The following is a 25,269-nucleotide window of genomic DNA, read 5'->3' as shown; positions in this document are numbered from 1 at the left end:
TACAAAAGAAAAGCCAATGATGTTTCAGGGATGGAAAAGCAATTAGATAATGTAAAAATAAATTATCAAAGCCATGGTTAACATGACAACATTTATCTTGCCCAGAAAAAATTGTGACTATTAATGTTTGTATGTATTGCATAACATTTTATATTTATTTTACTATTTATTGTGCTTACAAAAAGCAAATCGTTTATCAGCTTAAACTGTTTAGACACACTTTTGCAAATAAACAATTTGAGAAAAGAAATCCTGAACATCGAACAACTTTTAAAGGTTTTGTGAAAAAGAGAGGCAAACTTTGTCCAAATAAAGGCAGTTGCTTTTCTGTACTTTACAATACATGACGTTTATATATGCATTAAATGCCAAAAACTTGAGTAACTAATAATGGCATGAAAAAGCAAGTTCTGTGTTGCTCCCTTTTCTGGACAACTTTTGCAAGTTTGAATATTTGAGTTAAAATGAATAAAAAATCCATTTATTTAGCAGGCCTACAAATTCCAAGATATAAATACTTCAAGCAGACATAATCATGCAATAACATAAATATATTTATTTTTTGTGGGAATTTCCTCTTATCCATTTGTCAGGAAATATGGTATTATTTGCTGAACACCAGATTAGTTGTGTCTGCCTGCACACACAGACACATACATCATTTTATGCAAAATTTCCAAGTTTGGGTTTGACCAATTTCAGTAAAATACAATTAGAGAAATTGAGCATCACAATTTAATATAAAGTTTATCATTTTAAGACTATTATTATTATTATTATTTAAATATTATTAGTTATTTTTCCCTTAAATACTTAAAATAGGTTTACAGAGAATTCTGTAAGGGTCCTCCATGTCTTGGCATATTTAATTGTGTTTTATTTTTAATGTTGTTGTTTAGCTTAAGTGTATACCCAGTCAAAAAAAAGTAAATAAACTGAAATATTTGAGAGCACTGAGAATTGTGAAATTGAATGTTTTGTTTTGTTTTGGGTTTTTTTTTCGCAAATAACTCAGATAAATTTTAAAATATTGTCTTTGATAAGATTTTATCTGTGAACCTATACCAGTAAAAATTTATTTTAACCTTGAAAGCTTGAATAAATTATTTTCTTGGTTCTGAGAAATCCAGTTCAAGCTCAAAAAATGCCCATTTCCTGGATAATTGAGACTATACACTAGTTCATTATGTAGTTGAAACGAATAACCAGCAGAGGGAGACAAAGTGTGGCCCTTACAGACTGCACAATGAAAACGGACTCCTCCACTTGGCTCATCCCTCCATCAATTTTCTTTACCTGCCTTTTCCAGTGCAGGGTCATGGGGGAGAACAGAGACTATCCCAGCTGGATAAGTCATTAGTCTATCTCAGGGCCAGCACAGGGAGACAAACAATCATTCACACTTACTTCTAGAGAGAATTTGGAAACACCCATTTACCCCCTACACAAGTCTTTGGACTGTGGTAGGAAGTACCCAGTGAGAACTCACACTTGCATTGGGAGGACATACAAATTCCTCACTTGGCTCAATTAAATGATATTGTTTCTGTTACTGCACTGCTTAAATGCTAGCACACAATAAGACAAAATAAAAAAGCAAATGCAGCTTTCCTAATATTTTGTCTTACCTACTTTCCATACAGGCTTTGGCCATGTCTTCCCTCCCTGTCCCCATCTTCCCAGCTCTGCTACAGCTTGTAGTCCTTACATATGTGAGCGGTGGGGCATACTATGGACACAAGCAGCACCCTCAGCCATACCAGCCAATGCAGCCAATGCAGCATCTTCAGCACATGGGCATGAACAAAGGAGGCTTTACTCAACAACAGTACCTAGGCAAAGAGGTGCCCTATATGCCATATCCCCACTATAGGAAGGAACTCCCCCAGATGCCCATGTTGAAAGGCAAAGAAAATGCTCTTAAGGGGGGCACCTTTAATGGTGGCAAAGACAAAGGTAAGAAAGAAATCATTTTAAACATTTTAATAAGTAATTACCACAAATCTTGAAAATTACATAAATTCAGACCTTCAAGGTATTAAAACATTGTGATTAACTGAAGTTAATTGAATTGAACTGAATCAGTCCTAAACTGTTCCAGTATATTTCGCTAACCAAAGGAAAATAAAGAAATTAAAAACAAATATTAATTGTAAAGAATCATTGTGCTGTTGCAGTTGGCCAAATTGGGCTCCTCTCTCTGTAAATATTGCAGAGAAGCAGAACAAGGCAAGTTTATTTATATAGGGCATTTCATGTACAAGATGTTTCAAAGTGATTTATATAAAACATTAAAAGCATTAAAGGTGGTGCAAATAAAACATTAAAAAGTAGTAAAAGTCAGCAACAAATAGAAAAAATCACAATAAAATCAAGAAAACATTCCTTTGTTTCATTAGTTTGTAGCACAGGGTATGCAGTGTTGTTAACTGCAATGAGAGGCTTGTGTAATACTTTTCCTTCTACAGTTAATAAGCCCCCAGAGCAGCACAGAGCCAGCTTTCATGATCAGTTCGTTCATTTTCTTTGAGTCAGTGGTTCTGAAAATTTTACTCTCAGCCACAGATTTATACAAGATGATCTGCATCTTGTTGCAAATTTTGAAGATCAAAGCAATCTTAAAAAGTGAACTTTGTTTTTCCTTTCTTATAAACAACCTCACTGTTGCATCTCCAGTCTGGCGTGTTATCCAGGTGAACACCATTGTGTCTAAAATCTTCAGTTACCATCCCCTTTCTTACCAGGGTGGAAACTGTGTTCATCTTAATGCTGGTTCTCCTAAAATCAACAACTATCTCCTTGATCTTGTTCACATTCTAAATGGGGTAATTGCTTCCATACCATGCCAAAAGTGGAGACCCAATTCCCTGTACTCAGGCTATTATTGTAGACTATATGGCAAGGCCAGAAAAAAATCCTTATGTTTATTATAGTCTGCTAAGTTGTTAGTTACAGTGGCTTGGACACACTTTCCCATTATCTCCCCATTAGATTTAATGGGAAAGTGTGTCCATACTTTGACTGGCACTGTACCTTTCATAGTAGTTTAAATATTGGTTTTTCTTTTTTACTTTTACACCCAGGTACTGTTTATCTATACAAGACTGTTTGCCCAGATATAAAATTCATAATTAAAAAATTATCCGTCTTTTTTTCCTTGTTGTTTTGTTGTTGTTGTTGTTTTTTAACATAGTAATTATGTAATTATGTCATTCCTAACAGGTCAGACAATCCCAAGTGGTGCAGAGGGAATTCCCCAAGGAGAACCAGGACCAGCTGGGCCACCTGGACCAGAGGGGCCTCCAGGACCTCCTGGACCTGCAGGGAATGGAATACCTGGTCCTTCAGGCCGACCTGGACCTCCAGGTCCACCAGGACTACCTGGACTGGGAAAACCAGGTTTGCCAGGGTTGCCAGGAAAACCTGGAGGCAATGGTGAAGCTGGGCCCCAAGGAGAAATGGGCCCTAGGGGTGAAGATGGGCCAGCTGGACAGCCAGGGCCGCAAGGCCCACCAGGACCACCTGGGCTTCCAGGAATAGGTAAACCTGGAGTGCAGGGATTACCAGGCCAACCAGGGCCCAAGGGAGAACCTGGTCACAAGGGACTGCCAGGTCTGCCAGGATTACCAGGACCCAAAGGAGATAAAGGGATGGGACTGCCAGGACAACCTGGTCACAAAGGACTGCCAGGGCTCCCAGGACCTGCTGGCCCAAGAGGACTGCCTGGTTTTGGGAAACCAGGGTTGACTGGAGCACCAGGTCCATATGGACCACCAGGAGATAAAGGACATCCTGGAGAACCAGGGCCTCCTGGGCCAGCTGGAGAAGGAGGACAGCCTGGTCCTCCAGGTCTACCTGGTCAAGGAAAGCCAGGTCAAGTTGGACTGCCAGGACAACCAGGTATGCCAGGTGGAAAAGGTCATCCTGGACCACCAGGTTTGCCAGGAAAACCAGGACTGCCTGGATTTGGTAAACCAGGACTCCCAGGAATAAAAGGTGATAAAGGTATGGGTGGGCCACCTGGACTTCCAGGACCTAAAGGAGATAAAGGTTATGGTGGACTACCTGGCATGCTTGGACCCCCTGGACCAAATGGCCCACCGGGTCCTCCAGGTCCTATGGGAACCCCAGGAAGAATAGGTGCACCTGGTCCCAAAGGAGACTGTGGAGATGGGGGACCGAAAGGACTTGATGGTGTCAAGGGGGATCTTGGTCCTCCTGGACTTCCTGGTAAGAATGGTCTGCCTGGAGACCGTGGAGAACCAGGAATGAGAGGTCCACAAGGACCAAGTGGTCCCAAAGGAGATGACGGGCACAAAGGCCTACCTGGCATGCCTGGCCCCCCAGGGACTCCTGGTCCAAAAGGAGAAGCTGGGTTGCCTGGTGATGTGGGACTTCAAGGTCCTAAAGGAATTCCAGGACTGGATGGTGCTGCAGGACCAATTGGGCCTCCTGGTCTTCCTGGGCTTAAAGGAGATAATGGTCCTCCTGGTGCACCAGGGATTGCAGGCAATGGAAGTCCAGGTCTACCTGGTCCCATAGGACCCCCAGGAAAAGAGGGCCCTTCTGGATCTCCTGGACAGCCAGGTCAACCAGGCCCTCCTGGTTTACCAGGACCACCTGGAGTACCTGGCTTTTCTCCTGAAATGGCTGGAGTGCTCTCTGAGATGGGCCCAGGACTAGATGGCGTTAAGGCTGGAAGTTATGGTAAGAAGGGCAAGTATGGAGGAAGTGGAGCAGAAATAATGGGTCCTAGTGGGCTAGAAATGCCAGCATTTACTGCTCTAGTAACAACACCTTTTCCACCTGTGGGCGCTCCAGTTGTATTTGACAAGCTCTTGTACAATGGTCGCCAAAACTACGATCCCCAAACAGGAATTTTCACCTGTGACATGCCTGGCATTTACTACTTTGCCTACCACATTCATTGCAAAGGAGCCAATGTATGGGTAGCTTTAATGAGAAATAATGAGCAAGTGATGTATACATATGATGAATACAAAAAGGGTTTCTTAGACCAAGCTTCAGGGAGTGCAGTATTGCCTCTGCAACCTGGGGACACAGTGTACATTCAGCTTCCCTCAGATCAAGCCTCAGGACTTTATGCTGGACAGTATGTACATTCCTCTTTTTCTGGGTACTTGTTATATCCCATGTAAAAAATAACACACATTTTGGAGGGGTGGGAAAAAGCCTCTTTAAAAAGGTAGAAGGGGCTTTTTTTGTATAATATAAGAATTGAACATACACTATTGTAGACTAAGCAGTCATTTAATGTAAAATAAGCAAAATGTTGATCTCATCAGCAGAGATGAGAGAACAAGATTTATACTATAGAAACCTTGCAAAATATAAAAGCAAGTACAAACGGCAAACACCTAGAAAAAGGGTTCCAGATGTATTGTCATGGAAAAAAAGTGTAAAACAAACAAACAAAAAACAAAAACAAATAAACAAAAAAAAAACCCTTGAAGAGTGCAATGTGTTATTATGTACAAACACATGAAGGGAGCATGTGAAGTATATGTAAAAGATGACCAAACGAACTGTATAATTCTTATAACACTGTTGCGACAGTGTCAAATTTAGTCCCTAATCAATTTCAAAATTGGCAGCTAATCCATGCAGCAAATAATGTGAAAGCAATGCAAACAAAACTATTCATTTTGGGAGAAAAATCTAATTTATTTATGCATGCATACCTCTATAGGAATACAGTTTTTTGTCTCTATGTAAAGGAAGGATTACCTCTTGAGAATGACAATGCAGATCATTTTAAGGTTTGCGCCAGGGCAGTTTGTGCATGTTTTGTTTTGTTCTTTTAAGCTAAACACATTTCTAGTTGTATAGCCAGGAAGTGACTACGTTTTGAAAAGATTATCCAAATTACTTTCAGTGGATTTCATAGACTATATAGGAGGGACCTAAATGTCTTTAAGTTACATCAGCAAAAGGAAAACTTGTGAAATCGTAAAATGCATGAATGAATATCCTACATAAGGGACACCTCTGACTGGTGTTTGAGTCGTCATTAATTTATACTCTTCTGTAGAAGAACACAAAAAATAGGTGGTCAAAACTAAAATAGGTTCAACATGCAAATAAATTGCTAACTGATGTTGGCTTTTGAGTGAGACTGATAGAGAACTGAATGTTAATTTTATGTTTTATTGTTTTCAGATAGTTTTGTGGGTGTACTGCTGTAAAGAACCTTTGTTTTTGTGCATAAATGAAACCTACAGAATTCAAAACTAGATACAATATTGCTCTGAACTATGAAAACCACTCGATACGCAATATTAAAAACTTTACACACAAAAAGTAAACAACACACCAAATTCCCTTCCCTGCTATTTCATTGTAAAGTTGTGGGAACAACATACACACACACTTTGCATGTGAACAGTTTCACAAAAACTGTGTTTCAGTCAGCGCAACTACCAGAGCACACATCCTTTTTGTTGAATTATTGGCCTGGTATTATGATTTTATTTCACATCAAAACATGTTTGAAATAAACAGTTCCATTTAATCCCTTTCATTTAATGCTTTAAAATCCATTCAAATGAGAACCATTTAACTGCCATCAACCCTCATCTTAGTAGGTTATGTATGCATTTGAATGAAAATCTTAATAAATGGGATGATATTTGTTTAGAAGTACATCTAGTTCCACTGCAACCTTGATGTGGTTTATCTGCTGCATTTTGCTGTATTACACTTAATGGACTTCAAGCAATTACTGACTGTCACAACAATTCAACAGTTCAGTAGCGCTCATTAAGCTGATCACCAACATACAATGAAAACATAAAGTATGAAAACCTTTAAAGGAGAATAACCATGGTGCTAATATTGTCATTGTAATAAAAAAAAATCTGTTTATTAATGTTTCAAGTTTGTATGATTGTCTGTTTTGTTTTCTAAATAAAAGTTGTTTATTTAAAAACAGAAATATCTTGAACATTGTCTTAAACTTCAAAAACAGCCGATCTGCTGATATATCAAGAGAAAACTGCTTGATTACATTTTTCTGAGTTTCTGAAGGGGTTTGATAAAATATGTGATAAAATGAACAATTGAATTATAGAGTTTATTTATAAAATGTTTATGTTTGTCATCAAGATGATTATGTTATGATTTGTGGCATGCCAAATATTAACATTTTACCAGCTAATTGTGTAAAATATCCGTCAGCAAAGCAGTCAGCTACCCAGTCTGAAGAGTCCCGATAACCCAGTGAGCTTTTTTTTTTTAACTAAAAATATGTTTAGCAAAAAGCCTAATGAAGATTGTTTTACCTGGCATGATAATCAGAGTAGTATATATATTTCTTTTCTTTTTTCCCACCACTATTTTCAAATTACAGTATGTTATCAAATGACTCCACTGAAAATATTGGGTTATTTTATATTGTGACAGGCAAATCATAGAAAAATATTAAGCCAACTAATTACACATTTACCCATGATAGATAAAAATGTCAAAAGCGCAATATAAATCCCTGTTATGAGGTTAACTTGTTCTTAAAATATTGAACTTCACGGCACCAGCTGAACTGAGTCTTGGGTGATGCTGATGTTGCGACTGGACAGCCCTCGGTTGGTTGTGCGCACGCGCACATCTGTTTGCAATGTTCATCACTGTATTCTGTTAATCCACCTTCAAACGACGAGTTTGACCAGGCGTGAAAAACTACGCAGCGGTAGGCATTGTCGGTAAGCTTGGTTCTATTTGGTTTCAATCTTTATTGCCTTTGCTGTTCCTAACATAACGCAAACTACACATACAACACACATCTGATCAAAGGAAATGCTCCGTCAGCCTAGCTAATAGCAGTAGCTAATGCGCTAGCTTGCTTCAAATCACAGCCCAACAAATGTCCTTTAACCTGGAGCGTTTTATATTGGTTTGTCTGGATACACAAGGCTGAATTAGTACCAACTATTGTTTTGTTTTGTTTTTTGTTGTTGTTGTTGTTTTTTCTCTGCATTTATTTCCTTCTCTCGGTTGTTAGTTGCCCCTGTCTCTCAGGTCTACATTTTCACACTGGGATGTGTGGAGCTTAAACAAAGAGCTGGCTCAGCAGTCAGCTTTCATCATTATCATTATAGTTTGGGTCAAAAACTAAAATTTTGCACAGTTTTTGTTATTTAGATCTAGTGGACACCTTTATCATTCTAAATATTGATTTATGACTAATTTCATACATCATTGATACGGGGAGTTATTATCTGCACTACCAGTCAAAAATATGGATTCACTTTCCCATTAGATTTAAAAGGAAAATGTGTCCAAACTTTTGATGCTGCCAATATTTTAAAACATTTTTTAAATAAAAAAAAAATTAGTTGATTAATTAATTGGGGGGAAAGAACTACAACTACTGTTGTGTCAAGTCATTTGATTTGTTTGTTAGTAGGTTTCATTCAACATGACATCACGTGTTGGTCTCAGAGCAGTCGGTACCAATGGAAGTGACTTTAAAAACAGAGAGAGGGTCACCCCACATTACCAGATGAGGTAGGTGGCTTACATGTTGAGAGTTTCTCATTTAATGTTGTATTTATCTTAAAAGCAATGCTGGGGTCTGCTTTCTGTTTTACAGTGCTTCCCTGAAGGCAGAGATACGGAAGCTAAACTGGGTCCACCTTCTGATATGGCTGCTGGTGGCTGTTCAAGTGACTGTCAGCCACTTTGACCTGGTGTCACATGACACAGTGTCCATGCCATACCAATGGGAGTATCCCTACCTGCTCAGCTTCCTCCCACTGCTCTGCAGCTGCCTGTCACTTCCAAAGAACAATATCAGTTACCTGGTCATATCTATGATCAGTGCAGGGCTGTTCTCTGTGGCGCCTTTAATTTATGGAGGTATGGAGATGTTTCCTGTAGCACAGCAGCTTTATCGCCATGGAAAAGCCTACCGCTTCATTTTTGGCTTCTCTGCAGTGACTGTTATGTACCTCATTATGGTGGCTGCTGTTCAAGTACATGCCTGGCAGTTATATTACATGAAAAAACTTTTAGACTCATGGTTTGATGCCACTCAGGAAAAAAAGAAGAAGTAGTGGATTACACACAACTGTGGCTGGAAAAATGTCTTTATGTTAATTTATACAAGGGTTATATGTCATATTTAGGTTTACTTGTTTATTCATCACATAAAACCTTTTAATCATGTGTCAAAGCCTCATTCAAATAAATAAGACATACAATTTATTATAACCTAGATTCCTTCATCATTATTTATTAAAAGAGAAGAGGTTTCAAACCCTCTTCAATGCTTAGTCTGGTTTCTGCTTTTCTCCAAAGAGATTAGATTTTAAAGCAGAAAAGACATAAACTGGTTCACCATGTTCATTTTTCTCAGAAAAAAACAATTAATTGTGTTAAAGGAAGCTGGTTTGCTATTGCATCAGATGTTCTTATACTGTCTCTTTCAATAAGTCTTGCTCTTACAATTTTATTTTATAGATGCAGTTAAGCTGTTGAATAAAAATGGTAACTGCAATTTCTGACTGAACTGTTAAGTTATTTCAGGTATTCTCATATGGTCTTATACCACAAGCTTTTTGTGGCCTCTGAGGACAAAAATATACAATGTAAGCCAATCAAAACAAAGGCTTTGGGTCTTTGTTAAATTTCATATGTGAAAGAATTGTGTAATAACACATTGCATATTATCAGCAATACATAAGATAATTACATGTCTCCAGATTTACTTAATTACATCTTTAAAGCTAAATATAAATTGCAAGTAAAGATGTATTTACCATTGACTTTTGTAAAAGTAATTTGACTAGTTATAAATTATTAATATGATATTCTGAATATCAAAGCAAACCTTTTTTTTTCTTTAATAATTTTGTGGAAAGTGCTCCTGTAATATTTTCCATTTTATGTCAATGGTTCTTTTGTGTGACAGGAGCAAAGTCATTAATGTGACCTTTTATTCAAGGTAGTAGTTATATTACGTTTTTAGAATCATGTGCCATTTTTTTTTTTTTTTTTTTTTTTTTTTTTTTTCTCATTGTTGATACTATTCAAAAGTAAAAGGAGCATTCTTATTAGATAAGCTTTTTTGTAATCTTGCATTCCTCATAACAAAAGTACCTTTTTAACTTTTATTCCTACATACTATATACATACTGACAGTCAAGGTGATGTAGCACAAATCCTGTGGATGATAAACCTATAATTAAAAGAGACTCCCACTGCACTTTGCTCTAGACGGTCTGCGGCTGCGCCTGAAGTATGCCACGTACTGGTTGACGCTGACTGGAGGACACTTCCTGATGCTGGTCCCCGGGTCTAGCTAGGCTAGCTAACAGATTCGATTTTCACTGTTTAGTGAAACCTGTGAAATACCGCTTGGTCAAGTCGTCTGATTCAGGTATACTACTTAATTGTGACTGAGGTTTACTTATAATGTAGTTTTGCCGTAACTACATAACCGGTGACTTATGCCATCACAGCCTGGCTTATAGGTTGCTAGTTAGCAGGCTATGGGGTTAGCGCTAACTGGATAATGTAACCGTAGCTACGTGGTGAGCTAACGCTACACTAGTTCACCCAAACAGGTGTGGGGAATAATTTGTAGAAACTAGCATTAGAGAAGATGATCAAATTTGTTAAATCAAATGTGAGCAGGGCATAACTGACACATCTTTAAGTTAAGCCTAAACGGTCTAATTCAGTTTTCAATATCCTTTAAATGAAGATGTACCGGAAAAATAATTTCTTGTCGTACCGTTTGTACAAAGTTCAGTTAAAGCAGACCAAGTTATTACATGTATTACAATTTATTAATAAACCTTATACTAAGACATAGTAATGTTATTATTTTCTGCACCGCCCTGGTAGTATATATTGTTATCGTTGACATGAAAATGGTACAATGGCCTATCAAACTTCAGCAATCACAGAACATGGCTATGATAGATCAGCGTCTTCCAACCAACACACTCTTTGCAACAATTCGGTTTTGTTGTAAACGTGTTTTTCCAATGCAGAGAAGTACATTTGGTACAGCTTATCCCGCTAGAAATCATGTTCCTGTTGTTCCTATTTAACATTTCTGTATGCTAAACGCTAGCTACTATACAATCCCTAGCATCCAGCCAATTACTCATCTGGCCATGACAGCTAAAGCCGTAGCATTTCTGGAATTAAACTCACAGTAGTATATTGTTCAGCTTACAACATCTGTCGATAACGTCATAGTTAATCTAACTCGTGACTATTCAAAGAAAATAAACTACACAGACGGTTGATGCTACCTTATTGGTTATTTTGAGATAGAACTAGCATTGTACACTTGGATGGCTCTGAAATTACTGTACGTTTTGCCATAGAAATGACTGCAATTGAGATTCATTTAATTATATTCCAGTATTAGCTTTGACACTTTTGACAGCAGAATCTTTGTTTCAAGTTAGACAGATGGCCCTGTTAAAGCTTTTGCTTGTAACTAAAACGTGTCTATAGCATCCTTTTGGTGTTTGAGATTACATTTAAAATCATAACTTTAATGACAACACATCATCAGAATACAACCAGTCAAATAATATAAGTGAGATTATTTGACATTAACAAAAAATTTTTATATTGGATCATAGCAAAACAAAGCTGGGGTGAGCAAAATGAAAACTGTGATGGAAATAGGTTAGCTTAGTTTCTGTGTAGTGGATTTTATGAATGAAAGCTTAAGTCTTCCTATTATCAAAAAGATATTTTTGGTCAAAGTCTATGTTGAAATTTTACTTATAACAGTCTTTGCCTTTTCACTGGGTAATGTTTGACCCTTGGACTGCAGGTAAATGAAACTAATGATGTTATTACTACATGAGACTGAGCAATAGGAAAGGGAAGCACTATCTTTCTCTTTGAACTTCACAGTGTATGTTTTATCAGCACAGACGCTCAGTCACAGGACAGAGTGGAATGATCATTTCAACACACTGGCATTGTCTTGAGTTAATGTAGCTTTTATAGAAATCATTCTTAGAGGAGACGCTTGCCCTGACCTATTAACCTACTTAATGTTCAGAGACCCAGTGTCTTCCCAAAGTCCTCATTGGGATGCCAATGAATGTCATGTTAAAATAGTTTTATATTTTCTGTAATAAAAGACATTTTGTCTTCTGATACTAACATTCAGCTCTAAATAATTGAGCTGTTTCAATACCAGATGCAGTCAATATTTTAACTATAATACAGTAATGTGCCCCCGTTATGATTTTAAGAAAACAGGATAGCTGATTAGTTTTTCATTTGTTTAAAAGAATGCTAGCTGTAGGAGATCTTTTTATATTAGATTAAACAAAGTATTTGGCTTTTGTTTTTGTTTAAACTGGGCAATTTAGAGTAGGTGCAGTTCCTTTCTGTAGTTATTTGAGCATATTCCTAAGTCTCTAACAATGATGGCCAGATTAGTCATGTTTTTTGTTGTTGTTGTTGTTTTGTTGTTTTGTTTTGTTTTTTAAGCCATTTGTGCCACCTGGCCTTTCAAACCACACAGCACTGCAGCTCCATTTATGTAAAATGACTAATTAAATATTAATATATTACCAACGGAAAATGCCCTGTTTAGAGTATTTTGTTATTTAGGTTTGTTGTATTAATGATTTTTCATAATGATATTTGCTTTACTTTCAGTCAAACGAACGTCAGCATTAGCTGTTTGCAAAAGAAAGACTACTTTTTAAAAACTTGGAAGAGAGGATGGGAATGATACAGACCTTGAATCTGACGTTTCATCAGACATTTCCTTTGCTACTTGACATGTGGTTCAAAGCTACAGTTCTTGCATCTCATTACTAGAGCTTATTAAGTAAAATAAAAATTATAGATTAGATATATAATCTCTAAATACTTGTAATTTTTGCACCATACACAAAGTTTTTATCTTGACGAAGAGATTACAAAAATATTGTTGTATAGCTTTTAATTACTTCATTTTTTTTCTTCAAATATATGAAGACTAAATTTAAAGTTGATATTTAGAAAGGGATTAGAAAACCTGAGAAGACTGTTAAAGTACCTCTCCTCTGTCACTGCTCAGTGGCGGGAGCAGAAGAGGTCAGACGGCACCATGAACGGCCAGCTGGACCTGAGCGGGAAGCTAATCATCAAAGCCCAGTTGGGCGACGACATCAGACGCATCCCTATCCATAATGAAGATATTACATATGATGAGCTGGTCCTGATGATGCAGCGTGTCTTCAGAGGCAAGCTGCAGAGCAACGACGAAGTTACCATCAAATACAAAGATGAAGGTGAGTCAGAAAACTTTCCTCTGGTTTCTTCTGTCTTAATTGCTCTGAAGGACCAGAGTTTGCCTAGGGGTTACCTCAGTTATAAAATGTGATTTGGTATAATTTCATCATATTTTCTTTGGTACTGATGACTAGCTGTACAATCTGTTCTCTTTTCCCTGTTTATAGACGATGACCTCATCACCATCTTTGACAGCTCTGACCTCTCCTTTGCAATCCAGTGCAGTAGAATACTCAAACTAACTTTGTTTGGTAAGACAATTCAGCATTTTCTTTTTGCTGGTACTCTCATTGGCCTTCATAGCCTTTTTTATTATTATTATTACCAGGTTCTTTATGGTTTCTATTCTTGAGGAATCTTAATGTTCAGTTGTTACAGCAGCCATTCACTAGAGGGTAGTCCAGCCTATATTTCACCCAACGAACCTCAGCTCTTTACAGTACAAATGAAAGATGTCTGCTCTCTCCTCTAACAGATTCAGGGTGGAATTTTTGTGTCTCCTAGCACTGGTTGAGCAAACAAATAATGTCCAGTTGTAGATGGATATGCTCACAAGAACCTTTTGTGCAGGTTTAATTAGTTTCTAATGATAATGTTAAGTGTGTTCCAGCACAAGGGAGTTGAGGTCTAAGCCATAGAAGACTTAATATCCAAAAATAAGCAATGGGCCTCATGCTGTCTTTTCATTCAGGGTTTGCTTTTGCCAGTAATTATAAAGTGTTGAAATCTCAGGAATTGTACAACTCATTCCCTATAATATATTATTACATGAAGTGTGATTTTGATCTTTAGTTGAAAAGGAATAAAAATATTCCTGAAAGCACAAACCTAACAGCTCTGTTGAACCCACATCATCTTAAAGCTTTTCTGTTATCACAGATTTTCTTTATAATAAAATGTTTATTAAATTTTTTGTAAAGAAGTATTAATTAATACTTCAATTATTTTTTTTTTATTTTGGTTTTTTTTTATAGAAAAAAAGCTCAACAGATTACAAATATTGTGCTCTGATGTTAAGCACCCTATCTTCCTGCTGTTGCTTCAGTCATGTTTAACCTTAGAGTTGAAGGATGTTTTTCTGTAAAATGAAGAGAGGGGGGGGGCGGGGGGAGAACTTCCTACAAATTAAATCTGAGCTCTGGCTTGTCTCATCACATGCCATGACCTCACATGGAAATGATACTTTCTAACGTGCTGAGATTCAAGGGTAGCTTGGCTCTCATGACAGCCTGCATCTCAACTCAGTTCCTCATGACCGAGTGCATCTCTGTTCAGCTTTATCCACTCAGGCTGGACACGTTAAAGAGAATGTGCATGTGACATCACCACATCTTTCTCCACCATTTTGGGGGTTTATGTCTACACTTTCAGGTTTCTCACTTGTGAACTGTTAAAAACACGCTGAAAGAAACGTCTTGACCGCGATAAACTCTGAAGAGAAGTGAAAAGTCATTGTGATGCAGAAACACTAATTATTAATAAGTTAGATCAGTACAATCTGCTGAACAATGAATAAAGTTCAGGTTTGGATGTGTATATGAAAATGTATGTTAAGAATGAATTGTTCTGTTATTTTAAATATTGTGAAGAACTCTGCCCAGTGTTTTCTACAGATTTGCATGTTTTCGCATTTAACCAACAAATTTGGGTTTAAAAAAAAAAAAAAAAAAACCACACACAGCCAAAACTGGTGCCTTTTTCCCCTCTGTACCCCACCTCCACTGTCATTTGAATGCTTAGTTGGCAGAATTCCTGTGTCAGCCATTGGGAATCTCTTTGTAGAATCCCAAGTAAATGGACTACAGTCATTAAACTGGGTCAGATCGTCATTCATAGTGATCACATATGTAAGAGCTACTGTAGAATTCAGATGTTTATGTTATGCTGATGTTACAATGTCCGTTATTGTTATTCAATGATCTATCGCTATGAAAAGCAGTCTAAATGTAATTTTTTTTTTTTTTTTTTGGACCACAGAAACTTTTTCTTAGTTGTCTCGTTTCTGTCTGCAGTGAATGGTCAGCCACGACCTTTGGAATCCAGCCAAGTGAAGTACTTGCGCAGGGAGCTCATTGAGCTCAGGAATAAAGTCAACAATCTCCTTGACAGCCTGGAGCCCCCCACAGAGCCTGGACTGGCTTCCACAGCACCAGACAGTGGTATGCATCTCCACACACAGGAAGTAGATCTACATACAGTATGTATCTACATACAACCTTATTATTGTTTTGAAATTATTGTATCTACTAGCACATATTTAAGGCAGCGAACAGTTGTAAGTTTACTTCTTAGAACAACATTAATCATCTAATCATGACAATCTTTACTAGAGTACACTACAGGTATGTCATTTTTTTTTATTTACAAATTCTATTGATTTTTGTCTTATTATAAAACACACAAATACAGCCATAGAAAGATTTATTGGCTCACCACCAGTGGTTCCAGTCCACTGTATAATAGCACCCGTTCATTCATCTACAACCAGATATGTGGAGATATTGTGTCTCCTGTTGTATTTTAAATGACTTTTTAAGACCTGAAAGGTGGGTTGCGTGGGTTGTTCATATTCTACATATCTTACAGCCAGAATTATAAGAGCTTTATCCCACACAAACGCTGGCGGCAGATTGAGACAGTTTACAAGAGGCAGTCACTGCTGGAATAATTTAATGCATTTTAATAGAATATTTGCAGTTATCCAGTAAAACTGTAAAAAACTAGTTAAGTCCAGTTTGATTGTGGTCACGCTCTCCCACATGTGTGCATTGCAGGAAAAACTATTCCTTTCTTCTTTATTGTAGCAGTGACTGAAGCTTTGATGAAGAATGTGTGAAGTTCCAGTATTGATGTTGAATTAAATGCGATTTTTGTGTTGCATTTTGTTATTCTCTCTCAGCTACAGCTTTAAAAGCTGAATTCATGACTGCTCTGGAGCAAATATGTTCCTTTAAAATTTTCCAGCATTTGATAAGCAGATAAAAATTATCTGTAGGTTGAAGTGGAGCAGAGATAAATAATTTAGTTTTAGTTTGCAAGGGAACAGCCATGATCTACCATGAGGCTTGTTATTGCCCATGTTTTGAAGTTTGTAGCTTGTTAGGAACATCCCAATTCTTGTGCTAGCTATATATATATATATATATATATATATATTTTTTTTTTTTATTTGACATACATCTGTAGTTTAGTAACACATTTGGTGATATCCAAAGTGTTGGACATTTCTCCTCCTTTCAGTGTTTGAACATTGTTCATGTTATGTTCCTAGAATCAGTGGATGGACGTGAAGGTAAAGTTGTGGCTGCTGACCCCACAGCGAAACAGGCCATCCCAGTCAGTGCAGCCAGCATGTCAGCTTTCGACCCATTAAAAAACCAAGATGAGGTCAACAAGAATGTCATCTCTGCCTTTGGTTTAAGCGAGGACCAGGCCTCAGGTACTGCTGACTGCACGTCACATGAGGAAAATGCTGTTTAAGTCATTTCATTGTACTGCTCTCATTATGTCTTTATGTTGCATCTCGTTGTCTGTCTCTTTTGTTTTTTTAGTAGCCACCCCAGCGGCTGCAACAGAGGAGCGGTCAGGAACCCCTGACAGCATTGCTTCCTCCTCTTCTGCGGCGCCTCAGCCAGGAGTGCCCCCCCAGCCACAGGCTCCCTACGCTGGAGTACAGCAGGGTCCCCCAGCTGGAATGGATGGTGAGACACCTCCACTTAATTCTGCTGAACATAAAATTAAGCAAAATAAGTCTACATCCTCTAAGACAGGGAAATGTCTATTTAAAGTGGAATAACGTCTGTGTAAGTAAATGGACTTTGAGATCCTGCGGTGTGTGTGGTTGGGCAATTATGTTTTACCCAGGAGCAGTTAAATAAGAGATATTTTCCAATGTTGCCACAAAAGTACCCTCACAAATACAGATGCCAGTTTATTTAGCACTTCTTGCAAAGTACCAATCCCAATGTCACGAACGTTTATGAGTATATGAGTGGTGAGTAAATTTTATGATTAGTTTGGAGAATGTAGGATGCTGTTGACACTGCCTGCTTCCAAATAATTACATATAAAGTATTTGTCTATGATCTAGCAACATAAAAGTTGCGTAGTTAGTTTCTGCAGTTGCAAGAATGCACCCGTCCCTGTTCAAATGTAATGGTTTTGTAAATTTAATAGTATTACTTGGTCTCATGCCAGTAGCCCCCCATAGATTAGATTTGCAGGGTATTAATGAACTGAAAACAGTGTTTGGATCCAAGCACAGCAAATGGAGAGAATCCATCCAGAATGTTTTTTATCTGCACATTTACACATAACAAGTACTGAAAGCGTGTTTCCTTTTTTGGCTGTTAGACTCACTCTGTTAAAGCAAGAGTTTACTGGCCAATCACCACAGTATAATTTTAAACACAGTACGAGCTGTATCCAAATATTTATCTCCCCCAGAAGAGACCTTATCCCAGTTCCCCCCTGTGTGCAGTCCTCAACGCTGATGTTTTGTCCAAATTTGAGTTCTTAATAAAGACAAATGAAAGTGAAATCAGGCAGTGTGATGAAAGAACAATTTCCTCAGCAACATGCCATAGCAAGATCCAGCTCACAAAGGGATGTGGTCTTATTTGCCAGTCGAATGCCAAGATTTTCTTTAAGCTTATCACTTAATGTTCTTTAACCTATTTTAAAGGTCCCATATTATGCAAATTTCACTTTCTAAAGTTTTTCTAACGGTCATATGTGTCTTCATAGCCTGTGTATGAGGCCCAAAAATTACAAAGTTCTGTCTCCTCTCTCGCTTGCTCCACTTTTATCAAATGTGTGAAAAACGGGTAAGTCTCAGATCTTTCCCTTTGAGACGTCACTTTCCCCCTGGTAGTGGATACTGTCATTGATCCACTCCCCGGTTAGCTGAGCTTGCCCTCTAAAATTTTCAAGCTGGCACTAGCAAAAACCAGATCCTTTCCCAGAGAGCGGCGTGGACAGGCACCACTCATGAACATTTAAAGGTTCAGACACAGAAACAGCCCGCAACTTTTAGAGTGGCTGAAATTAGGAACCGAGGCTGAATTTGACTACTGTTTACCTCACTATAGTGGGTCTGCTAGGTTGTTTTTAACTTGGTGGTTTGGCCTGGTTGAATGCGCGGCCCTCTGGAGCAAAGAAAATGCCTCATGTTTCTCCCTTTCAGAGCTGTAACGTGCTCTCTGGGCAGTCAAGCTGCTGACTCCTGACCACACCTGCAAAGCTTAAGACCTTCACATATGTGTGACTACTTCTGTTTAAGTGGTGATTTGTGGTTTGGTCTAACAAGAGTCTCGGGGCCTAGTAACTTGGCTTGGTACACTTCAGTCTAGAAGGACGGCTTACAGAGTTATTAGGCTAGCCAGCAACATCATGTTTCACACAAATGGCCAATTGAACATGATGATGAGTAGGATGTCCTATTTTCTCTAAAACAAATACTAGAGATTTAAAAAATAACCTCAAGTTAAACTGATTTTCAACACTTAGTTCGATGTGTTGATTAGAGATTGATGCTCATACAAAAATGGACAACCTGGCTTAGTTTTCAGGCTGCCATGTTTTGAATAAATAGGTAATAAGTTTTGTGAACTCTGCTTGATGTGTGACCTGGAATTAGCTGACATCTGTGTAAGCAAACATAACTGAAACCATGGTGAAGTTCAGCAAGGTTTCCTTGTTCTGTGCTAAGCTGCAGTTTGAAAAAACATTTCCAGGAAGAAGTAAAGAGTCGTTGCACACAGTACATTGGCAGCTGTGGTTACATACATTTTATCTTGTTAAACGCATCTCCAAGCCCAACGTGGTAACAGGTAGTTTGTCTGTTCCTTGGCGTTTTCATCTTGCTTCCAAGTCAGCAGATGGTTGGCACACAAAGAAAGTCAACAAGAACTGTATGGTCTCCTCTTTAACTCACGTTGCTTGACTCTTTGCCTTCACATTACTACTTGTTGCAGACTGTTTTTAGTCTGGCAGCCTCAAGGTAAATCAGACCGGCCAGTTGTTGCATAAGATTGTATATGAAGTAAGAAGTAATATGTGAGCTCGGATGCCAATTAAGCATCTGTGGCTTTTTACAGATAGTCATAAGCTTACTTTTAATGCAAGCTGAGCTTACTTGTTACCATACGAATGCTGCTAACAAGGTCCATAAGAAGATGGTAAAGATTTCACACTGTTTTTTAATGCTGATTTACCCGTGGCAATTATTTGCATCTGTGCAAGGAAGAAACTGTAAATGCTTGTGGGTTTTCAGATGGGCAGATGTTTAGACTGAAGAGTTTATTTAAGAATAGGACTTTGAGTTAATGATTCCCTCTTTAAGACATATAGAGAGGTCAACAGGACTGCAGCTTTTTAAAAAAAAAAAAACAGTTCATCCCCCTCCTAAACTAATACAGTAAGGTGTGTCCCAAGTCATTTCTTTGTCCCTGATTGTTGACCTTTTGACTGCACTAAAGTAAAATGAACTCCATGACCAAAGATGTCCAACAGCCATCCTTCTATCACTCTTATGTAACACTCATAATTGATAACAGGTGAGAAGAACATGAGAGGAAAACAATTTCACACACATACCTCCTCTCACAATAAAGACCAGAGAGTTCATGTTAAAGGAGATAACAGATGACTGCCACATCACAGTTTCTTTAAAAGGGTGCAAAGAGGTACTCTGCTCCTGGCTAAGTATTTAGTTATCAAGTGTCTTCCAGGAGATTGCATCGCAGCACGAGGAGTTTTTGTGTTGCCAGAACATTGGCAAACATATCTGCCAACACTGCCTAAAGGAAGATAATAGATTTGTACTGTATGGAGTGTGCTGAATTTTGAATTATAGGTGATTCTCCTTCAAACTTTCAGTTGCAAGGAGTTATTTGAGTGCACTCAAGTTCAAACAGTTCACTATGATTTATTACCTGTCAGTTGTGCCAAATTTAAGATGCTGAAGAACTTAACATCATTCTCCCAAACAGTGGAGCATCAACAGGTTTTCTCAGTGCTTGAAAAGTTAGTTTACCCAGGTGCAGACTTCTTTCATTAAGCACTCTCTTTTCACATTATTTGAGTGTTGCCACCACAGTCGTTTGCCAGATTGGAGGTTTGGAAGTAAGGATATGGCTGTAAAAAAAAAAAAAAAAAAAAGGGGGAGTACACCAGTTTGCCAAGTCTTTGCATGTTTGTTGTATACTTAAGTGTCCAATGGAAAATCTGATGAAGTTAAAATAGCAGGGGTAAATGGATTTGTGTGTCTTAAAACATAAGAATGTGTGTCATTGCTATGGATGGGAACCTCTGTGCAGCTCAGGGTTCAATTAGATTACGATTCAGAGAACAGTGATGCAATTATAAAACAATTATCAGTGCATCTTGACTACTATTGTTGGCATGCATAATTAATTTACTTCTTATATAATTTTGTAATAAAACAAATAGACATGAGGCCATTTCACTGGAAGGTTATATTCACCAGCATTATTCCGAGCACTGGAAGAGAACAAACAAGAAAAGTGTGCCAGCAACTTTTTAGTGAATTAATACAGATGTCAGTGTGTTTATGAACAGCTTACAAAACAGAGTTTTAACCAGCATCCTCCTTTTATGTATGAGTGATATAAACGCTCATTCATTTCTTAAAGTTGCTGCATGCTAGAAGCTCTTCCCATTGTTGGTGATAAAGTGCAAGGTGTGTCTGCTAAAGTTTTTGTCGTTTGGACTCTCGCCCACATGGAACCAGCATTTCAGAGCCTGAAAATGCACATTTTTTTAAATGGGGGTTCCAAAGTGAATAAATTTAATAACACCAGAGTTTCGTTTTGGCATTTACAACCTATATGTTTTCTTGAATCGATGACACCATAGCCCCACCTCTTCCTTAACCCACATGCTCAAACCCAAACCCACAGCTACAATGGCGGATTACAGTGTTGCATTCAAGCTGCGGAAGCTCCCGATCATGATCTGACTTTTAAAGCTAAATCTTCTTCTCGCCACCGATCCACACAAATGTCTTTTTTAGCTTGATTCTCCACCATCATCTTGCATGTTTGTTTACATCGCACACGTTTACGTGCGTGTCCTTGTCTTATTCTGTTTTTGGTGTATTTATGCGGTAGCGTTACAGCACCACTTACAGCCCAGGCACTTATACTGCAACTTTTAAGTGGTTTTGTATGGAAGCGCAATTTTTTTTAAATTATTACAGAATGTGTGGATTGCTGTGTCAGTAAAATATCCTCAAGATGGGATGTTTGTGCAACATGGCACTAAAGTCCTGCTTCTCAGACTGAATTTGAACATTAACTTTTCGTAGTCGAGGTTGTGATAGTTTATTTGCTCCGTTACCAAAGTGAAGCATTTTTCCTTGGAAATTCAGAGGCTTTTTTTTAAAAAAATAAGTTTATATTTAGTGTACATCCTTAAAATGAGTGCACTCAGACATGATGGCCATTCTCCGTCTGTGGCACGGTGAAGTCATGGTTAATAAAAGTCTGCAGGAAGTCACTGTCTGCAAATTCAGGCATGTCTAGTGATGCACGTATTTATTTCTGCTACACCTGATGTATGTTGTGATGCTGGAAAACACAGTCGTCTCTGGGCCTGTCGTTTGTTTACATCTGCTCACACATCTGTATTATGCTCTTAGTGTGAAGTCAGATTTTCCTGTAACTTGCCAGAAAAAGATTTCTGTAGGAGATTACTAGCAGCCGAGAGTCATATCAAAGTGTTTGCAGATGGGTTCATTGAAGCACTTCTGTGATAGTCTGTCCAGATGAACAGGTGTTTCCATGAAGATATGGGTACCCTATTTACACTAACTTTCACATGTGTCTGGGGCGTATCAAGTGCTATTTGATCTAAAAAAAAAAAAAAAAGAGAGAGAGAAAAAGGCCAACCAAGAAACTTTACTTTATCTCATACTCACTTTGTTTTCCTTGAGTTTAATGAGCTATAGCTGCACATTTAATCACATTTAAATGAGTTGTCAAAAAGATCCTTCAGATTTAGCCAAAGGACGGTCAGAGATGTTGCAGAGATTGTCTAATGCTGAACCGTATAGCTGAGGGAGCAGTGGGAGTTAAAGCCAGTGTGGGTCAAAAAAACCCTTTGTCTTCCCTGTAGTCCATTATTGGGCTTTATGATGTATGATTAGGTTAGTTTATGAGCAGTTATCAGTCATCGTACAAAGTTTTAATTATTGTAACTAAATAAATGCGTAAAATTCTACGGTTTCATCTGTCATTGATGTTGCATGTTATTTGACCGACCATGAGGTACGTGCATGTGTCTGTCTGTAAATTGTATTGTATTACATTGCATTGCATTGTGTTAGGTAGTATGTAATACTTTGGTACTGATAATGTTTGTCCTTGCTTTTTCAGGTCAGGTGTACCCGCAGTACCAGGCTCCAGGTGGATACCCTCCTCAGCAACCAGGTGGCCCACCGCAGCAGCAGTACGGTATGCAGTACCCTGGTAAGAATGACTGATCAGGGTTTGAGGAAAATTAGGTTGCTGCTGTGTTGAGTAGTTAGTTTCTTTCATGTTTAGAGGGAATTAACGAGACCTCCTCCATATCTCAGCAGGATACAGCCCCCAGCCTGGAGCCCCTCAGCCTGGAGCCCCCCAGCCTGGCCCACCACAGCAACAGTTTCAAAACTACCCTCCGCCCTCCTCCCAGGCTCCGCCTCCTGGTCCGACCCCAACTTCTGGCTTCCAGGGCGGGCAGCAGCAGCCCCATCCATCTCAGGGAGCCCAGCAGTATCCACCAGGAGCCTTCCCTCCCCAAAACTATACCTCCCAGGCCAACCAGCCTGCTAACTACAGCATGCCGCCCACCTCCCAGCCTGGCTCAGGGTACCAACCCCGCCCAGGATACACCCCGCCTCCAGGCACCACTGTCACCCCTCCCCCTGGAGCTGCTAACCCATATGCCCGCAACCGCCCCCCTTATGGCCAAGGCTACACTCAGCCTGGCCCGGGATACCGGTAATTGAGGAGAGTAGATGTTACTGATCCTCACACACCCCCAAACCCTTACCCATCTATGTGGCTCCAACTGTTTGGGTGGGTGCTGAGAACAAGTGTGCACCCTCCTCCTCATACAAATAACAAGTCCAAATATGAAACAAGCAACCCCTCCCAGTCTGATGGTTAGTGTTTGTATGCTGTCTCTCCAGCACACCATTTGGTTCTTTCCCTTGTGTATTCTCCTTGTGTTATTTTTCCCTCTTCTCCTGCCTCCTCCTCAGGCTGCTCTTCCGTCTTGTATCTGTCCCTGTAGCAATTTAACCAGTCTGTATGCACACACCTGGGAGACCAACACAGGCTGTTGCACAAACTTTTCATTATAGGTTTTATTTTGCGAGTGATATGAGCATCCATTCTGCAAAAATCTCAAAACAGCTGTGAGTTTGCTCATTCGTGGCTCTATTACAATAAAAACAACCCCCCCCCCCCCCCCCCCCCCCCCCCCCTTATGTTCTGTTGTTTTGTTGTTTTTGTTTTGTTTTTTTTTAGGTTATGTTTTTATTTGATCAATTTCACCACCATGTCGGTATTGTTAATGTTTCAGTGAAGCTTCACCATGTTGGGAACACTAGTTAAGTGATGACTTGAGGGAGGTGTGGATCCCTGTGTCATGAATAAGGCTTCTTTTATTAACTTCTTTCTGTTTATCACCTCCAGTACAGCCTGCTATTCCTTTCTCTATCTTACCACTGGTTTTTACTAATATATCAAATCAAATTCCACCTTTTGAGATTAGTTATGTATAAACTGTAACATTTTTTTTTTCTTGAACCTAATAAATGATTGAGATGAAATTGGAGTCCTTTTATTTTATGTTGCACCTTTTTCTGGATTGTCTTTCTCATGTCTTTAAGTATGGCTTGACATCTGTCTTCCTCTTCTCCTCCCAGATTTAATATTCCCAGTTTGTTTTCCGGCCTGCGGGTTGTGGTTGGCTGGGACACTGGAATATGTTGCTGGTTTTTATGTCAAATTGAGCGAGAGAAGTCAAGCTCATATGGTTGTTACTGATTTTAGCGAAGTGTGTGTGAGTAGCATTGCTCTCTACCTTGTCTGTGGTTAGAAATTAAATTATATTAGGTTAGTGTCTGTACCACTGCAGATTTATTTTAAAGAGCTTTGGTCATTCAACTTACCACATAGTGCGGAATAATTGTTAGACATATTCATACCTTGTTGAGTCATGGATTGCAAACACTTGGGCAAATACCATTAGAAGTTTTGCAGCAGTATAAAGGAGTTAGGCCTATTACTGCAGGCTAGGTTAGCTTAGTTTAAAGATGTAATCAGCAGGTCCAAAACAAAGGACTGAATCAGTTGGAAGGTCCATACAGTAGTTATCTACCTGCCTGTGTGCACTCATGTAAGGAGAGAAGCGTTAGGTAACACAATGAGCGTTGAATGGATGGTTATATTTATCACAGAACATTGGTTGTACACAGGAGTCCTATACAGTTAAGAATTATATTAAGTATTTTTCAGATAATTATGGAAAAACACAGATTTTTTTTCTTTTCTACAGGATAAACATCTAAATTTCTAAAACCAAAATAATAGTGTTTTTCACATAAATTATAAGATGGTTCAAACACAAATTGAAAAGTTTACAGCTCAGACTACAACGTCTCCACATGCTAAAGTGTCCCTGGAAAACTTCACCAAGACTGAATGTTGGGAAAGAAGATGCCCTATGAGTCATAATTCACTTGACATGATGCTTAATTTTCATTTACAAAGGAGTTAAAATGTGATTTTAAAACAAAAAGATATATTTATTTTCATTCCTTTTCATTTTTATGTTTTGGACAAATATGTTGCCTCTGTGTTGCTTACTGTTGTAGAAGTGCATCTTCTTTAAAAAGTTGTGCATTCATTTAATTGTAATAAACATGAATGAGCTACAGTACCCTGAATTACTTGCAAATATGTCGTGCAGAATTTA

The 25,269-nt window shown here is 38.5% G+C and overlaps 3 protein-coding genes across 6 annotated transcripts; all 3 read left to right on the top strand.

Moving 5' to 3' along the window:
• Window positions 1–1,643: 1,643 nt before the first annotated feature.
• Window positions 1,644–5,159, top strand: col8a1a (collagen, type VIII, alpha 1a). Its single transcript, XM_042002210.1, has 2 exons — window positions 1,644–1,956; window positions 3,223–5,159. Exons 1-2 carry the CDS (start codon window positions 1,653–1,655, stop codon window positions 5,157–5,159), a joined length of 2,241 nt encoding a protein of 746 aa, XP_041858144.1. The 5' UTR covers window positions 1,644–1,652.
• Window positions 5,160–7,625: 2,466 nt separating this feature from the next.
• jagn1a (jagunal homolog 1a) lies at window positions 7,626–9,514 on the top strand. Its single transcript, XM_042001806.1, has 3 exons — window positions 7,626–7,718; window positions 8,420–8,523; window positions 8,609–9,514. Exons 2-3 carry the CDS (start codon window positions 8,435–8,437, stop codon window positions 9,069–9,071), a joined length of 552 nt encoding a protein of 183 aa, XP_041857740.1. The 5' UTR covers window positions 7,626–7,718; window positions 8,420–8,434; the 3' UTR covers window positions 9,072–9,514.
• Window positions 9,515–10,252: 738 nt separating this feature from the next.
• tfg (trafficking from ER to golgi regulator) lies at window positions 10,253–24,121 on the top strand. 4 transcript variants are annotated; one of them, XM_042001805.1, is made up of 8 exons: window positions 10,253–10,396; window positions 13,067–13,280; window positions 13,449–13,532; window positions 15,294–15,440; window positions 16,553–16,720; window positions 16,833–16,982; window positions 22,680–22,757; window positions 22,883–24,121. In XM_042001805.1, exons 2-8 carry the CDS (start codon window positions 13,097–13,099, stop codon window positions 23,287–23,289), a joined length of 1,218 nt encoding a protein of 405 aa, XP_041857739.1. In that variant the 5' UTR covers window positions 10,253–10,396; window positions 13,067–13,096; the 3' UTR covers window positions 23,290–24,121. The 4 variants fall into 4 exon arrangements, with proteins under 4 accessions (XP_041857739.1, XP_041857738.1, XP_041857737.1 ...); XM_042001804.1 differs by having other exon boundaries at window positions 22,880–24,121; XM_042001803.1 differs by having other exon boundaries at window positions 22,680–22,772.
• Window positions 24,122–25,269: the final 1,148 nt, after the last annotated feature.

Source organism: Melanotaenia boesemani, chromosome 12 (assembly GCF_017639745.1).
Source record: "Melanotaenia boesemani isolate fMelBoe1 chromosome 12, fMelBoe1.pri, whole genome shotgun sequence".
Taxonomy (NCBI): Eukaryota; Metazoa; Chordata; class Actinopteri; order Atheriniformes; family Melanotaeniidae; genus Melanotaenia; species Melanotaenia boesemani.
Note: the sequence above shows the minus strand (reverse complement) of the source record. Positions and strands in the feature narration are given on the sequence as shown.